This window comes from Bufo bufo, chromosome 3, assembly GCF_905171765.1.
Source record: "Bufo bufo chromosome 3, aBufBuf1.1, whole genome shotgun sequence".
Classification (NCBI taxonomy): Eukaryota; Metazoa; Chordata; class Amphibia; order Anura; family Bufonidae; genus Bufo; species Bufo bufo.
Genome location: NC_053391.1, coordinates 615042115 through 615061512, shown reverse-complemented (window position 1 = coordinate 615061512; position 19398 = coordinate 615042115). Strand labels below are relative to the sequence as shown.

Here is a 19398-nt window from a genome sequence, read left to right as displayed (position 1 = left end):
TAAGAAACACCCAAAACAGGGTTGTAACATTGCCATGGGAGATTATTCATAACATCTGGAGTGCTGTGATGCTTTCCTAGAGTAACTATGAAGGTCAGCATGGGAGCTGTATACACAAAACGGTGGGAACGTTCTTTAGATTTTTGTTTTTTGTTTTTTTCCGATGTCTTCAGGCAAAATACAGTTGGTTTCACAGGTGGACGTACTGGCTGAAGAGGACCTGTCAGTTCTCTTGATGTGTCTTTTAGCAAATAACTGTATCCCCCATAATTTAACAATTCTGGAGCATTTTGCCATAATTCTGGACTGTGCTGGAGTACTTTTTTTTCTCCTGAAACATTATAAATTAATTCATTAAATTCTTCTTTTTTTTTTTTTAAATGGGCGTTACCATTGTCTTTGTCAAAGGGCAGAGGAAATGATGCTCCACAATTGTTATTTGATAAGGAATATGATTATATACTAGAGAACTGATGGGTTCTCATTTAGGATATTTAGGATACTGATAAACTGTACAAGGAGCCTACATGATCCACTTACTTGTTCATCATCCTTGCTATACCAAAGTCTCCCAGCTTGGCAATGTTCCATTATTAGCCAGAAAGATGTTCTGCAAGGTAGAGTGAAACGAGCAAGAAATGGCTGCATCAGGAAGATAAGCGCTCACACTTACCGCTACTGTATAATCATATGGCTTATACCTGTGCTTTAATGTCACGATGGAGGACTTTGCGGTCATGGATGTGTTTCAGACCCAGAGAAATCTGCACAAACCAGTTAAGGATCTGTAAGACAGAAGTTAAGTATATACATATGAACAATATACATTTATACATGTTACCTTTTGACGGCATTTCACTCATTTTGCAATTGGTCTTCATTAAGAATTTTCAGCCATTTTTGGGATACAGGAGTTAAAAATCAGTCTGCAGAATATCACTTCTCAATCCCGTCAGCTGACGGCTCATGTGAAGCTTTATCTCTGGTCTCCTGACCTTATAAACACTTGTTTAAGCCATATTCTTATCAGTGTGATAAGAGTTTAGCTATAATGAGTATTTAGGAGTTCAGGTTAGTAAAGGCTTGAATAAACAGATGAGATTTTTTGGAAAGATCACTTGTGATACAGTATTTCACAGCTATACCATAGGTCCGGCGTTGCATTATATTTACTGTATGACTCAGGAGGAGCTGCACGGTTTGGGGTTAAACTGCAGTATTTGTGCAGTCATGGACTATCAATATGAAAATCTGCTGTGTGTGTGTCACTAAACATGTCATACGAGAGCATGGCATACTGAAACTTGGCAAGTGCCTAACGACAAGCCATTTGGCCATGCAGGGTGCGGATGTCACCAACACTTAGGCCTCTTTCACACGGGCACGGATTTTGTCCAGATGAATTGCGGGTGCATTGCGGCAAACCCGTGCGAGTAGGCACACAATTTCAGTCAGTTTTGTCTGCGATTGCGTTTTGTTCAGTTTTTCCACGTGAGTGCAAAGCGTTTTAATGTGTTTTGCATGCGCGTGATAAACTGAATGTTCCCAGTTGGGTTCAGTGTTCTGTTGATTTTAATATTTTCCCTTCTAACATGGTTATAAAGGAAAATAATAGCATTCTTAATACAGAATACTTACTAAAATGTCCATTAAGGGTTAAAAAAAATTAAAAAAAATAAACTCACCTCATCCACTTGATCGCGTAGCTGGCATCTTCTTCTTTCTTCTTCCTGCAGGACCTGCAAAAGGACCTTCGATGACTTCACTGCGCTCACCACGTGGTGAGCACGATGATGTCAGCGCAGGTCCTTTTGTAGTTCCTGTCAGAAGAAAGAAGACGATAACGGCTGCACGATCAAGTGGATGAGGTGAGTTTATGTTTTTTTATTTTTTAACCCTTAATGGACATTTTAGTAAGTATTCTGTATTAAGAATGCTATTATTTTCCCTTATAACCATGTTATAATAGAAAATAAAATCTACAGAACACTGAACCCAAACCCGAACTTCAGTGAAGAAGTCCGGGTTCAGGTCTGGGTCCACATTCAGTTGTTTATCACGAGTGTGCAAAACACATTAAAACGCTTCGCAGACAAAACTGTCTGAAATTGCGTGCACACTCGCGTGGGTTTCCCGCAAGACACCCGCAACGCATCTGGACCTCTTCCGCGACGCCCGTCTGAAAGGGCCTTAGGCCTCTTTACAGAGCGTGACCGATTAGGTCCGGATGCGTTCAGTGAAAATCGCACCATTTTGCAAGCAAGTTCAGTCAGTTTTGTCTGCGATTGCGTTCAGTTTTTTTTCCACACGGGTGCAATGCGCGTGATAAAAAAAACGAAGATTTACAAACAACATCTCTAGCAACCATCAGTGAGAAACGCATCGCATCCGCACTTGCTTCCGGACCCATGTACACAGACCCATTGAAATGCATGGGTCAGGATTCAGTGCGGGTGCTATGCGTTAACGTCCTGCATTGCACCTGCGCGGAAAACTAGCTTGTGTGAAAGGGGCCTTAGTGAACAGTAGATCTTTTATCATATGGCTGCTTCTATATGTCCAGGCAAGCTGTGGATAACATAAGCTTATTACTGCTAATTGCTGGGCTGCACTTCCACTTGCCATTGTTTCAAGGACCAAGTAAGGCCCCCTTCACAAGAGCGAGTTTTCCGCGCGGGCGCAATGCGTGACGTGAACGCATAGCACCCGCACTGAATCCTGACCCATTCATTTCAATGGATCTGTGCACATCTTTTTCACGCATCAGTTTTGCAGCATGTTCTATATTCTGCATTTTTGACGCAGCCCTGGCCCCATAGCAGTGAATGGGGCTTCAGTGAAAAACGCATTGTATCCGGATATAATCCAGATGCAGTCTGGAAATGCGTTTTTCACTGATGGTTGCTAGAAGATGTTGTTTGTAAACCTTCAGTCTTTTATCACGCACGTGAAAAACGCATCAAAACGCATTGCACCCGTGCGGAAAAAAACTGAACCCAATCGCAGACAAAACTGACTGAACTTGCTTGCAAAATGGTCTGAGTTTCACTGAACGCATCCTGGCCTAATGGTGTAGGGCAATAATTAGCAGTAAACCAGGCGGTGCCTCTGGCTCAACCACAAACGAGCAGTTGTATCTTACCAAATACCATCTACAATGATTGGGGGTCATTATCTGAAACACACTGGGGGTCATTATTAAATGACAGTCTTTTATTAACCCTGCGCCAAATTTATAGTGAGGTGCAACCTCCACTGGTCTGTGCACCTGGAGTGAAATCTACTCCAGCCCCCAACTGGAGTAGATGTCCGACATCATTTATGAGTAAAAGGCATAAATGTTAGTGAATTTGCTGGGGATGGTATAAAAATGGCCACGACAAAATATTGTTACACAGGCAGTGTCGTTAGTAAATGACCCCCAATGAATGTGTGCCGATTGTCTACCTGGTCTTCATTAAACAGAACACCCCTCTGCTGGTCAATCCTCTTCATCAGGTCTCCTCCATCACAGTACTCCATCACAATGTACAGATTATTATTCTCTGAAATTAAAATTACATGTAGGGTTACGCAACAGAGAATTACAGCACAGATAAGGAACCAGTCGATATATGTTAATCCGTCTAGGACCAGGCCAGTCTTGACCCACATTTTCCTTTATTTATTTATTTTAGCACTTCGCTTTTTTCCTTTTGGTTATACAGTATATGGGCCTTCCTAACATGGGCTCTTCTTTAACTTTTTTTGTTTATATGTATTATATTTATATATTCTATTACTAGCACAAAGCACAAGTACAAAACTTTTAAAAATGATGTCCCCTTTCCGTTATGGTCATTTTGATATAGAGGATATATTCTGTAGTTTATGGTTGCCAGGATGGGGCTGGAAGCTGCAGTGTAGAGCAATGGTGGCAGGCATTTTGTATTTATTTATTTATTTATTTATTTTACCTTGTTGGCTGCAACTAGGGATGAGCGAATCAACTTCGAATGAAACATCCAAAGTCGATTTGCATAAAACTTTGTTCCATTTGTACGAAGCAGGAGCTCTGTACAGTATTAGAATGTAGTGGTTCCGATGAGCCAAAGTTATTGCTTCGCGAAGTCTCGCGAGACTTCGGTTAATAAATTCATAAATTAATTTGTACTGTAAAAAAACATTTCCCGAACTCGGGTTCGGTTCCAAGTGGTACCTTGAAACCAAAGCAGAGTTCGGGAAATGTTTTTTTATGTTTTATCCGAAGTCGATTCGCTCATTTCTAGCTGCAACCATTCCCCCAACCCCCTTCCTTCCCCATAAGATCATAAAATACATTTTGGAGGTATAATAACATTACTTTTTTATTGCTAATTACTCCTGTGACTGGGGCTAACATAGTAGTCCCAGTTATAGAGGGAATAGCCCCCAGAGCCCCCAGAGGTTTCAGTCCCCAGTCTGATTTGCTAAAACCGTGGCAAGAATTAGCGTCACTACTTCCTAATCTGACAGGTCCTCTTTAAAGGGGTTGCGCACCTTTGGGAGGGAGGGTGGACAGGAGCCTCCATCAACAGCCATTTTTGGACTGGTTTTAAAGGGGTTTGCAAGATTTGATTTTGATGGCATTTCTTCAGAATAGGTCATCAATATCTGATCGGTGGGGGTCTGACTCCTGGCACCCCATTGATTAGCTGATTGAAGAGGCCACAGAGCTCACCAAGCGCCATGCCCTCCTCCGAGGCCAGTGACTTCATGTACATCGGTCGCATGGCCTAAGTGCAGCTTTATTCCAATTCAATTAATAAGCCTGCTCTGCAATACCAAGTACAGCTGCTATACTATGTGTGGCGCTGTGCTTGGCAAGCTGTGAAGAGGCCGCAAAGCTCATGAGAGTACCGCAGCCTCTTCAAACAGCTTATCGGCGTGGGTCCTCTGAGACAGAGCCCCACCAGTCAGATACTGATCACCTCTCCTGAGGATAGGCCATTTATCTAATTTATAAAGCTGAGTGTGTGTGTGTGTGTGTATATGTATGTATGTCTGCTAAATAAATCCACACTGTCACATTTACAATCACGAAATTTGGCACACAGGTACATCCGGTGTCCGGGAAGGTTTTAGACCGCATCTCAGCTCTCTAGGACGTACTGTTCCTGAGATATTCCCATGACCTACATTAGCCAATAGAAGCCTGCAGGTCTTTCTCTTCATATCCCAACTGCCATACACACGGTCACATGTCCCTTATCAGCTAATAGAAGCTCGCAGGTCCTTAGTCTCCAAATACACACAGTTTCACTCCAGGTTTTCATAACAACCCAGCCATTTTTCTTCAATGCTGTAGGTTCCACTAAGCCACGCCCCCTCCCACTCCGCAGGCGACAGGGATTGAAAAAATGAGGGTAAAAATCAACTTTTGTCATCTGCAGGGGTAGAAGGGAGGGTGACTTTCTCTCTACAGCTCATGCTCAGACAGCACAGTGCTGCTGTCTGAGAGTGAGCTGTTCAAAAGGACATCCCTGCGTGAGATATTCCCAAAAAATGCATTAGCCAATAGAAGCCTGGTCACATGACCTTTATCAGCCAATAGAATCTTGCAGGCCCTTAGTCTCCACATACACACAGTTTTACACCAGGTTTCCATTACAACCCAGCCATTTTTCTTCACTGCTGTAGGTCAGCTTTAAAAGGGGCAGGGAGCTGTGAATGACACTGTTAAAGGAGCGGAGTGCTGAGGAGGCCACAGTTCAGGGGCAGGTAGGGTGGCCATTCAGGCCACCCTCAAAAGATGAACTTAAAAACCCTGCCCCCAGGTCCCTTTCAGCTGTAGGGGTGGGAGGGAGGGTGACTTTATCCCAACAGCTCATGCTCAGACAGCACGGTGCTGCCGTCAGAGTGAGCTGTTCAAAAGAACATTCCTGTGTCCGTCCAGGCCCTGACGGAGGACAGGGAGTCTGAAAGCTGGACTGTCCCGCCTAAAACCGGACCTCTGGCCACCCTAGGGCAGGCTGCTGTGGAGGGCACAGTTAAGGGGACGGTTGCGGTATGGAGGTCAGTGTTAAGGGGCAGATTGCTGTAGAAGCCACTGTTTAGGGGACGGGGTGTTGTGGAGATTACTGTTAAGGAGATATGGTACTGTGGAGGTCACTAATAAAGGGGCGGCTGCTGTGGAGGTCACTGTTAAAGGGGCAGGTTGCTCTGGAGGTCACTGATAAGGGGGCGGGTGCTGTGGAGGTCAGTTGTAAGGGGCGGGGTGCTGTAGAGGTCACTGTTAAGGGGGGCGGGGTGTTGTGGAGGTCACATTTTAAGGGAACAGAGCTCTCTAGAGGACATTGCTAAGGGGGCGGGTTACTGTGGAAATCGCTGTTAATGAGACGGGGTACTTTGGAAGTCCGCTAATAAAGGGTCGGCCGCTGTGGAGGTCACTGTTATAGGGGAGGGCGCTGTGGATGTTACTGTTAAGGGGGAAGGCTGCTGTGGAGGTCACTGTTAAAGGGTCGAGGTACTGTAGAAGTCACTGTTATAGTGGATACTGACGATATCGTTTAACGACACACACAAACATTAAATGAAATAGAAGCCAGGTCCTTCTGTTAATATCAAAATATATGACAACCCCTTTGATAAGGCCTATTAGTAGCTGCATGTATGTGCCCTTCCCAGCACATGTGCAGCTAGGAATAGATAGTGGCCAAGCCCTTTAATGGCAGCCCGTGAGCACAGTGTAACCTGTAATAGAGGGTACACATGTAGCAGATGAACACTGAACAGAATAGTTCAGCCGATACCAGTAGCCAGCGCCATCTGCTTTCTCTTATGCAAGTCGGATAGCTAAGACATCATGTCCTGTCCCTATAAACCATTTAGAGGAACATCACAAATAGGTCACCCAGGATGACCTGCTCACCGGGGGCCTACAGGACAGGACACACTGAACCGGGGCAGACATAACTTAGCAGCATGAATAACACATATTGTGCAATACCCATGAGATAGAAAGTGGTAGGTGTTGTGTACTGATCTCCAAGCCTGATCAAGAAGCAATGAGGGACATGAAGCCCAATGTTAATGTGCATTTACAAATGAACACTTTTTTGTTTTCTTTTCTTTTCAAATCCTGTTACATTGTTTGGAAAAGGGATCACAGTACTCCCTCCATGGCACAGGCAGACCCTGGAGCAGCTCTACAATGTGAGAATCCCACCAAACAGATCCTTATATCATAGCTTCCAGGAACCAATGTGAGTAAAGTGGTGGAATAACTACAGTCACACCTGAATTTCAGGTTTTTCCAAATCTAACATGTCTGATCTCTCTTCTAGTTACAGTTAATTGCATAATATACTGGATTCCTATAGAGGGAACCTGTCACACTGAACCCTGTGTCTGAGCTGCAGACATCATGGTGTAGAGACTTTCCTTGATATACATAGATTTGTGAAAAAAAACGGAACATTGCGAAATATTGCATGAGCAATCAGAGCGCCCCCTTGAAAAATGCAGTAAATACACCATTGGGTGCGTCCATAAATGACGCAACTAATGAAAAGGGGATAATACACACCCAGCTTCAGGAAAAATCAAAGTTTTTTCCCGAAAAATACCAATAATGAGTGCATAGAGGCCTTCAAGAGAGGACTTCTGAATGAGTTGGATTAGATAGAGAGTAAAAAGATATACAATAACCTCTCGCTTAAGGAGAAAAAAAGCCTTGCAAGATCTGAAGCTAACCCCTTGATTGTATCAAAATCTGCAGATAAAAGGGGGGGGGGGGGGGGGTAGTTGTAATGGATAAGGATAAGTATGAGATGGAAATGCATAGATTGTTGGCAGAGGAGACTACATATAGGAAATTAAAGAGTGACCCCCACGAAAGAGTATAAAAAGACATTGGATGTATTATTAAAAGATGGCCTTAGGGATGACATCTTAAATAAGAACGAATTTGAGTACCTAACTGTAAAATATCCAGTAACCCTGGTGATATACCACCTACCAAAAATACACAAGTGTCTCCTTAAATCCCCAGGCAGGCCCATAGTTTCGGGGATCAACTCCCTTACAAGCAGGATCACTGAGTACATAGACTTTCACCTACAAAACTATGTCACACGAATTCCTTAATATTTGAAGGATACGGGTAGTGTATTAGATATGATTAAAAAAGCTAGATATGCATCGAGAGGAGGTATGGCTGGCGACAGTCGACGTGACATCATTGTATACCGTGATACCGAAGGCCTTAGGAGTGAAAGCTATAGAGAACCAGGTGTTGAAAGACCCACTAATGACAGACCACAAGGTACATATATCTTGAGGTGCGTAGAGTACTGTCTAGACCACAACTATTTCTGTTTGATGGGAATTTTTATGTCCAATGCACCGGAACTGCGATGGGTGAGAAATTCGCAACCAGTTTCGCAAACATTTTTATGGGGCATGGGAGGAGGAGAACATCATCCCGATACTAGGAAAGAAAACCTATGGAGGTGAATGGCGGGTATGGAGGAGATCATCGACGACTGCCTTTTTATCTGGGTGGGAGAAAAAAGGGGGCTGGAAGCACTCATCCAGAATTTGAATGAGAACAACTGGAATTTGCACTTTACCAGTAATATAAGCAATGTGGAGGTTTAATCTCTGTATTTCCTTGGAAAATGGAAAGTTGACTACGAGAACCTACTTTAAAGAAACAGACGTGAATGCATATATTGATAGGACCAGTTGCTATTATGATGTATGGTTAAATAACATTCCAAAAGGGCAGTTTTAAAAGAATAGAACGTAACTGTACAAAAGTAGAAGACTATAGGAAGCAGAGCAAAGTGATTAAAGAAAGGTTCGTGAAAAAAGGATATGAGGAGGAGGAGTTGGAAGAGTGCCGAAATAATTTGGAGGCTTGCAAAATAGAGGGTGATTGTGGAAAAAAAGATAAGAAGGAGAGGGATTTCCGTTTCATGTTCATGACGCAATATAATGCCAATGCAGGGTTCCTGAAAAACGCGATTTAAAAGAAATTGGGCAACACTGAAGAACGACCCCATCCTGGATACCTAGGAGGCCAGAAATCATATATAAAAAGGCTCCTAATCTGAACACACGTCTAGTACACAGCGCAATTTCAACTGTCCCCCCAAAAAATTATACGCAGAAATTCACCTGGTGCGGCTTTTGTATAGGCTGCAAAAATAGAATCTTGAAAGAGAGAACGCAGCATGTGGGGGGTAGTAAAGTCCACAGTAAGTGGACAAGAGTTTAAAGTGAAAGGGGGTCTGTCCTGAAAGAATGAGGGGGTGATATACGTACTGGAGTGCCCTTGTGGCCTCCAGTACGTAGGAAGAACCCTCAGGAAACTGGAAGTTAGAATACGGGAGCACATCCGTAACATCAAAAAAGGTCTAACTACACATAGTGTTTCTAAGCATTTTAAGGAGCATCATGAAAAGAACCCTAGGGGTTTGAAATTTGTGGGAGTGGAACTGGTCAAACCCCATTGGCGGGGTGGGGACCCAGTTATGCAAATAAATAGAAGAGAGATCGAATGGATTTATAAACTAAGCACCCTTCAACCTAAAGGGATGAATATTGAATTCGACCTCAAGCCCTGCTTAGTTTGAATGTATTTGGAATATTGGCATTGTAGTGCGCCGGAGCAGTGAAAGTGTGGAGTAATGAATTGTCCAGCAGAGGGAGGGAACCTACCTGGACGTGTGACTTCATGAATGAAGCACTTGGAAGTCAGTCATTGGTTGACCTAGCCGTGTTTGTTACAATTTCCAATGGGGAGAGTCAGCATGAAAAAACTACCGTATTTTTCACCCTATAAGACGCACTTTTTCCCCCCCAAAAGTGGGGGGGAAATAGCAGTGCGTCTTATGGGGCGAATGCTGCATTTTGTCGAACTGTCAATGATACGCCGCGCCGCTATGCCGCGCAGTGGGTGTATGAGCTGAGAGGGAGGAGGGGCTGGGGACCGGCATCTGGTTTTATAATGACAGCGGGGCCCGTGCAGTGACTGTATTCTACTACACAGGCCCCTCTCACTGTATATACCGTAATCTTATCTATAATTGTGGCATTGTTAATAGTAATCAGCGCCTGTATTACTTACAACAAGCGCTCGGTAGCAGAGAGGAGGGAGGAGGCAGGCCGGGAGGGACGGGCGCTGGCAGCGTGAGTCACTATGTCATGCGCCCACGCCGCCTGCTTCATTCATAAAGTGGGCTGCGCAGGCGCGTGACGTAGTAACTGCACAGGCCACGCTGTCATTATAAAAAGAGATGCGACCCCCACCCCCTGTATTGGGGGTCATTCACACTACAGGGACACTGTTATGGAGGGGATCTGTGGATGACACATATATGTGTCATCCACAGATCTGCCCCCCATAACAGTGTCATCCACAGATCCCCATAAGAGTGTCATCCAGAGACCCCAATAAGAGCCATCCAGTGTCACCCACAGATCCCCCATAACAGTGTCACCCACAGATCCCCCATAACAGTGTCCTCAACAGATCCCCCATAATAGTGTCATCCACAGACCACCATTAGTTCAAAACCCACCAAAAGCACACCTTTTTGTTCAAAATATTTTTTTTCTTATTTTCCTCCTCAAAAACTTAGGTGCGTCTTATGGGGCGAAAAATACGGTATTTAATTGCGATATTTTGTATGTGGATTTCTAAAAGATAAATGGAATGTGTTTTTTTTGTGTTTTATGTGTTTTATTTGGAATATGAGCATTTTGGAGAATTCCTTTGTGCAATTGGATGGGTAATATAATCATCAGCTGTGCCATGTGGGGGGAAGGGGGTTAAATAACCGCCTACCCTAGGCGTGGTAGATTCTCGCCCCCTGATGAAGCTATATGTGAAACCCGGGTCGGGCTGTGCGGAAAGATATTGCTATATTGATATGCTAAAAAATCATTTTATTTCTGTGAGTATAATAAAGCAGAATTTTTAACTGTGCCGGAGGTACTCTCACTATTGTGCGGTTTATGACATCTTGCAGAGGAGCCTACGACGATCCAGCATAGATATGCTGAGTTTCAATCTGCGTAGAAGTACACTACGATCCAACTGAAGGGTGTCTGTCTTGGGCCAGATAAAGTGAATACCTGCATTCGTGGAAAAACGCTCTGTGTGTGAATTAGGAGCAGCGCGGTCCCATTATATTAACATAATTGCATAATAGAACTGGATTCCTCTAGAAGGAACCTGTCACACTGAACACTGTGTCTGAGCTGCAGACATCATGGTGTATAGCAGATTGATATATAAATTTGTGGGAGAAGATTCAGTATAACTTGTATTTTATACATTTAAATTCCTGCTCATTCTGAGCTTTCAAGTCCAGGAGACGGTCCTATCAGTGATTGACAGCTATCTGTGTATACAGTCATAGAGGGAAAGCTGTCATTCACTGATAGGACCATCCCTGGACTCCAGAGATAGCTGTCAGTCACTGAAAGGACCGTCCCTGGACTCCAGAGATAGCTGTCATTCACTGATAGGACCGTCCCTGGACTCCAGAGATAGCTGTCATTCACTGATAGGACCGTCCCTGGACTCCAGAGATAGCTGTCATTCACTGATAGGACCATCCCTGGACTCCAGAGATAGCTGTCATTCACTGATAGGACCGTCCCTGGACTCCAGAGATGGCTGTCAGTCACTGATAGGACCGTCCCTGGACTCCAGAGATAGCTGTCATTCACTGATAGGTCCGTCCCTGGACTCCAGAGATGGCTGTCATTCACTGATAGGACCATCCCTGGACTCCAGAGATAGCTGTCAGTCACTGATAGGACCGTCCCTGGACTCCAGAGATAGCTGTCATTCACTGATAGGACCGTCCCTGGACTCCAGAGATAGCTGTCATTCACTGATAGGTCCGTCCCTGGACTCCAGAGATGGCTGTCATTCACTGATAGGACCATCCCTGGACTCCAGAGATAGCTGTCATTCACTGATAGGACCATCCCTGGACTCCAGAGATAGCTGTCATTCACTGATAGGACCATCCCTGGACTACAGAGATAGCTGTCATTCACTGATAGGACCGTCTTCTTGACTTCAAAGCCCAGAATGAGCAGGAATTTAAATAGATACATTACAAGTTATGCTGAATCTTTTGCCATAAAACCATGTATCAATCTGCTCAGCTCCTCCTGCTCTATAACATGCTGCCATTAGTTTAGGTTGTAATTCATGGTGGCAGGTTCCCTTTAAATAATATATATATATATATATATGTACTAACACTGGAACACTAATGCTTTGAAATAGTCCTCCAATTCTCATTTGAATTCCCTTTGATATGGTCAACGGACCATAACAAAGTAGAGAGGGGTTCCCCAACAAGGACAGTCCTAATTTAGCCAGAGAGCAGATAAAAAAAAGCATATATTACACACAATCATTGTTTTTAAAGGGCACAGTTAAAGGCTATAGGCAGCTTTAGGGGACAGTTTGTTTATTGCTGCATTCTACTTATCTTGCGCTAAAAAACATTTTTCCAGTTGGTATTTATTTTAAAAATTCAACAGTTTGTCTTCTACAGCTTTCTTTGTCACTGCATCTACAGTCTGTCACTTCTCCTTTAGTGAAACCCTTCAGAGAGCTGCTCTGTCTGGGGCCGACCGAGCCCTCCTCACAGCCACCGTCCGGGTACATAAAGATTTGATGCTCTCAGCATTAATTAGGCTACTTTCACAATAGCATTAAAGTTTTCCGGTATTAAGTTGCGTCATAGGGGCTCAATACCGGAAAAAAAACGCTTCAGTTTTGTCCACATTCATTGTCAACGGGGACAAAACTGAACTGAACGGAGTGCTCCAAAATGCATTCCGTCCCGTTTAGTTGCGTTCCCAGACCAGAGAGCAAACCGCAACATGTTGTATTTTGCTTTCCGTCCTGGGAAAAACTGAAAAACGGTCAACGGGTACGGATCCGTTTAACTCTGACACAATAGAAAACAGATCCGTCCCCCATTGACTTTCATTGGAGTTCATGACGGATCCGTCTTGGCTATGTTACAGATAATACAACCGGAGCCGTTCATAACAGATGCAGACGGTTGTATTGTCAGTAACGGAAGCGTTTTTGCTGGACCCTGCCAGATCCAGCAAATACGCTAGTGTGAAAGTAAGTAGCCTAAATGCTAGAAGCATCGGGTACTCATGCACCTGGCCAGCGGCTGTAAGTGCCCTCCTGCATTCAACTGTATCACGATCCTTAGGACTATGATACAGTTGAATACTGTGGCAGGGGTGGCAGTATATTGTTCTGCACTGTACTAGTGGTATTTTGTGCTGCACTATGGTGTTGCTGCCTACATACAATATGGGACCACTTTTAGATTTTTTTTCCAGGGCCACTTTAAGTTCCCAGTCCGCCCCTGTCCCTTATTTTTAGTTCCCTGACAGCTCATAAACACTCATGTAAGTTATGAGTGTTTATGAGCTGTTAGGAAAGTAAAGATCAAGCCGTCAGAGCAGCTTTATTCCTCCTAAATGTAAAGTGCTTTTGGAGGAAAGCCAGTTCTGGTTATATCTGTGTAGAGTTCTTGGCTCATTGACTCCTTGCAAATGATTAACAAACCTTCTACTGATGCGAAAAATTTGACAATATTTGGGTGATTCATCTTAGCCAGGAGGGTAACCTCCTTGTGGGAAGCCTCTTTCTCCTTCCTGGCCATCTGCAGAAGACAAGAGAACAGATGTCAGTCATTTTCACATAATCTGTTCTGAAATTGCTAATATTCAACTAAGGCTACTTTCACATCTGTGTTTTTCTTTTCCGGTATTGAGATCCGTCATAGGATCTCAATACCGGAGAAAAACACTTCCATTTTGTCCCCTTTCATTGTCAATGGAGACAAAACTGAACAGAATGCACCAGAATGCATTCCGTTCCATTTGGTTGCGTTCCCATACTGGACAGAAAAAACGCAGCAAGCAGCGTTTTTCTGTCCGGCATGGAATGCGGACCAAAACGGATGACACACAATGCAAGTCAATGGTGCCGGATCTGTTTTCTTGGACACAATAGAAAACTGATCCAGCTCCCATTGACTTACAATGGGTTTAGTGACGGATCCGTCATGGCTATTCTAAAGATAATACAACCGGATCTGTTCATAACGGATGCAGCCGGTTGTATTATCACAAACGGAAGCGTTTTTGTTGGTCCCTGCCAGATCAGGCAAAAACGCATATGTGAAAGTAGCCTAAGCAAAATGTAAAATGAAACTTTTTCTGAAAATAACCCTTAGACTGAACAGTAACGTAGTGAACGTGATAAAATGACCGCATTCCTCCATACACCAGCTAGTAATCTTCTAACAGAATATAGGCTGCTATAAATGGAAACCTAAATTCTGGTGGTGGAACTGCTACCAATAACAACTTCAAATTTCCTTCTGATCTATCAGGGCTCTGAAGCTGGAGCTTCCCTTTAAAGGGGTTATCCCATGAAAATACTGCTATGCAATTGTTAGGTTTTTCATGTCCGTTACATTTCCCACTACTGCTGTTTCTCATGTGACTGACATTCTGGTCCACCTTCTTTTGCCATTCAGTAGTAGACTAATGTTAGATCCCTGCTCCTCTTCCTCTCCCAGTGCTGATGTAGTGATATCATAGTAAAGAAGGTGACAAAATTCAACTCTACTTCTAAACTTTAAGAAATATATTCAGTATCTATATATCTCCATACCATAGTGCTAGTTAATACTGGGTTCCTGGTGCTGCATGTTGGCGGTATTTTTTATGTAGGGGTAACTGACTGCAGTGCACTCCTGGGAGATGCAGGTGCTTTGCGGTCACATGTGACGAGCTGCTGCCCACCCACAGAAAGGGAAGGGAAAAGTCCTGCAGATAATGTGAGTAAGGGCTCATTCAGCTGGCAGTACGTGTTTTGCAGTCCGCAAATTGTGGATCCACAAAACACAGATACCGGCTCGTGTGCGTTGTGCATTTTGCGGACCGCACATGGCCAGTACTATGATAGAAATGCAATTGCGGACAATCTTTTTTGCGGGGCCGTGGAACGGAAGCACGGATGCGGACAGCACACTGTGTGCTGTCCGCATCTTTCGCAGCCTCGTTGAAATGAATGGGTCCGCACCTGTTCCACAAAATTGCGGAACAATGTGGACTCGTACAAACGGTCGTGTGAATGAGCCCTAAGAAAGAGAGAAAAAACCTGAAAACTACACTGGAGAGCAGCATTTATTGCACTAATATAGCTAAAATAACGATGTGTATTATGCTGTTTTTTTATTTGTGGAATAACCCCTTTAGGGATATGTTCACTTGTGGCCGGTTTACAGTAGAAATTTATGCAACAGAAAACTGGCTCTTTTCTTTTGAATGGCAGAAAACACATGAGTTTCTCTAAGTCCCATTCAGATGAATGGGCCAGTTGCAGAAATTGCTACAACAAATCTATCAAGTGTGAATTTACCCCCAAAGGCCTCACCGTATACATTAGACATTTGCAAAATAACCAGTTCCATAAGGTGCATTTTCTGTGCCCAAAGCCACCGCACTTTAAAGTGAAAACCCCATCACAAAACCATGCCTATTTGCGGTGAAATGTGTATGGTTTTGCCATGTGATTTTTGACCACGTGCCACACTACCAGCCCATGTGAATACACCCCCAACTAGCGTAGGGATCAGCAACCTCCGGCACTACATCTACTGTGAAACTACAACTCCCAGAATCCTCCTTTCACTTCTATGAGAGTTACAAGAACAGCCAAGTAAGTGTGCATGCTGGGAGTTGTAGTTTTACAGCAGCTCTAATGCCAAAGGTTGCCTTTTCTAGGGCTTTTTAAATCTGCAGCATGTCTAGAAAGATGTGGATTTTTTATGCTGTAAATGAATGATATTTATTATAACCCCATTCTTATACCTGGTACTGCATACTTGCCCCGATTTTACCAACTTTTGGTTCGTAAAAATCGGGGCATCCAAAACCCTGCCCAAAAATGCCAACTTACAGGTGGTGTTAGAGTTAGCCTTGCTCATTTTTGTCCCGGGACAGCTCAAATTGGCCCTGCAAATTCGGGACAGTTGGCAACTCTTTGTACTGTACTTTGCAGTGGAATTCCAGTGCAGATTTCAAAACCAACACGTGTTGTGTGAACCAGGCCTAACACAGTAGAAAATGAGGACATTGCCACAAGACAATTTACTTTTGTATTTTTCACGTAGCCTGGGACCTTCTACATATACAATACAATATGCCGCTCACCTTGGAGAGATTCACTTCTTTGATTACACATGGGATTTTGTCATTTTTTCCTTTAGCCAGAAAAGCCTTTCCAAATGCTCCTTCCCCGATCATCCGAATGATTTCAAAGTTATTCATGTTTTACTGTCACACTGGACCTTTAATTAAAGGGAAAATGAAAACTTTATAGAAATATTTCATATTAAAAAGCATTGTTAGGTTACACAGCGCTGTACGTTTCTTAACCTCTTAAGGACCGGGCCGTTTTTCACCTTAAGGACCAGACTGATTTTTGCAAATCTGACATATGTCACTTTATGTGGTGGGTGATAACTTTAAAACATTTTTACTTATCCAAGCTATTCTGAGATTGTTTTCTCGTCACATATTGTACTTCATGACAGTGGTAAATTTGAATCAAAATATTTTATTTTTATTTATAAAAAAATACCAAATTTACCCCAAATTTAGAAAAATTTGCAACTTTCCAAATTTCAATTTCTCTGCTTTTAAAACAGATAGTGATACCTCCTAAAATTGTTATTACTTTACATTCCCCATATGTCTACTTCCTGTTTGGATCATTTTGTGAATGCCATTTTATTTTTTGGGGACGTCGGAAGGCTAAGAAGTTTAGAAGCAAATCTTGAAATTTTTCAGAAAATTTCCAAAACCCACTTTTTAAGGACCAGTTCAGGTCTGAAGTCACTTTGTGAGGCTTACATAATAGAAACCACCCAAAAATGACCCAATTTTACAAACTACACCCCTCAAGGTATTCAAAACTGATTTTATAAACTTTGTTAACCCTTTAGGTGTTCCACAAGAATTAATGGAAAATGGAGATGAAATTTCAGAATTTCTCTTTTTTGGCAGATTTTTCATTTTAATCATTTTTTTCCGCTAACAAAGCAAAGGTTAGCAGCCAAACAAAACTCTATATTTATTGCCCTGATTCTGTAGTTTACAGAAACACCCCCATATGTAGTCGTAAACAGCTGTACGGGCACACGGCAGGGCGCAGAAGGAAAGGAACGCCATACAGTTTTTAGAAGGCAGATTTTGATGGACTGGATTTTTGACACCATGTCCCATTTGAAGACCCCCTGATGCACCCCTAGAGTAGAAACTCCAAAAAAGTGACCCTATTTTAGAAAGTATACACCTCAAGGTATTCAAAACTGATTTTACAAACTTTTTTAACCCTTTAGGTGTTCCACAAGAATTAATTGAAAATGGATATGCAATTTCAGAATTTAACTTTTTTGGCAGATTTTCCATTTTAATCATTTTTATCCGCTAACAAAGCAAGGGTTAACAGCCAAACAAAACTCAATATTTATTGCCCTGATTCTGTAGTTTACAGAAACACCCCATATGTGGTCAAAAACTGCTGTATGGCCACACGGCAGGGCGCAGAAGGAACACCATATGGTTTTTGGAGGGCAGATTTCAATGGGATAATTTTAACTTGTTATGTCAAATTTGAAGACCCCCTGATGCACCCCTAGAGCAGAAACTACAAAAAAAAAGTGACCCCATTTTGGAAACTACGGGACAAGCTGGCAGTTTTGTTGGTACTATTTTAGGGTACAGATGATTTTTGGTTGCTCTATATTACACTTTTTGTGAGGCAAGGTGACAAAAAAATAGCTGTTTTGCCACTGTTTTTATTTTTTGTTATTTATAACGTTCATCTGACAGGTTAGATCATGAGCTATTTTTATAGAGCAGGTTGTTACGGACGCGACAATACCAAATATGACAGTCAAAAAGGATTTTTTTATGTCTCCATATTCTGAAAGCCATAGTTTTCTTTTATTTTTTGAGAGAATGTCTTATGTCTCATTGTTTCTGTATGAGATGACGGTTTGATTGGTACAATTTTGGGGTGCATATGACTTTTTGATCGCTTGCTATTACACTTTTTATGGCTTTTTGACACTGTTTTTATATATTTTTTTACGGTGTTCACCTGAGGGGTTAAATAATGTGATATTTTTATAGAGAAGGTTGTTACGGACACGGTGATACCTAATATTTATACTTTTTATTATTTATTTTAGTTTTATACACTAATATCATTTTTGAAACAAAAAAAAAAATCATGTTTTAGTGTCACCAAAGTCTGAAAGCCATAGTTTTTTTTAATTTTTTGGGAGATTCTCTTAGGTAGGGTATCATTTTTGCGGGATGAGATGACTGTTTGATTGGTACAATTTTGGGGTGCGTATGATTTTTTTGATCGCTTGCTATTACACTTTTTGTGATATAAGGTGACAAAAAAGGCGCTTTTTTACACAATTTTCTTTTTTTTACGGTGTTCATCTGAGGGGTTAGATCATGTGGTATTTTTATAGAGCAGGTTTTTATGGACGTGGCGATACCTATTATGTATACTTTAATTTTTATTTAATTTTTTACATTTAACACAATTGCTATTACATTTCTTATGGCTTTTTGACATTGTTTTTATTTTTTATTTTTACGGTGTTTACCTGAGGGGTTAAATCATGTGATATTTTTATAGAGAAGGTTGTTACGGACACGGTGATACCTAATATGTATACTTTTTATTATTTATTTTAGTTTAACCACCTCCGGACCGCTGTACGCACAGACGCGTCCTGGAGGTGGTTGATTCATTCCTCCTGGACGCGCCGGCGCGTCCTCTCGCGAGACGCGAGATTTCCTGTGAACGCGCGCACACAGGCGCGCGCGCTCACAGGAACGGAAGGTAAGAGAGTTGATCTCCAGCCTGCCAGCGGCGATCGTTCGCTGGCAGGCTGGAGATGTGTTTTTTTTAACCCCTAACAGGTATATTAGACGCTGTTTTGATAACAGCGTCTAATATACCTGCTACCTGTGTCCTCTGGTGGTCCCATTTGTTTGGATCGACCACCAGAGGACACAGGTAGCTCAGTAAAGTCCCACCAAGCACCACTACACTACACTACACCCCCCCCCGTCACTTATTAACCCCTTATTAGCCCCTGATCACCCCTAATCACCCCTGATCACCCCATATAGACTCCCTGATCACCCCCCTGTCATTGATTACCCCCCTGTCATTGATTACCCCCCTGTCATTGATCAACCCCCTGTAAAGCTCCATTCAGATGTCCGCATGATTTTTACGGATCCACTGATAGATGGATCGGATCCGCAAAA

The 19398-nt window shown here is 42.7% G+C and overlaps 1 protein-coding gene across 1 annotated transcript; it reads right to left on the bottom strand.

The window, feature by feature from the left end:
* Positions 1-556: 556 nt before the first annotated feature.
* LOC120993974 (serine/threonine-protein kinase Nek5-like) lies at positions 557-16386 on the bottom strand. Its single transcript, XM_040422434.1, has 5 exons — positions 16249-16386; positions 13589-13685; positions 3448-3545; positions 702-785; positions 557-610 (listed from the first exon to the last, which is right to left on the bottom strand). The coding sequence occupies exons 1-5, from the start codon at positions 16363-16365 to the stop codon at positions 557-559; spliced, it is 450 nt and encodes a 149-aa protein (XP_040278368.1). The 5' UTR covers positions 16366-16386.
* Positions 16387-19398: the final 3012 nt, after the last annotated feature.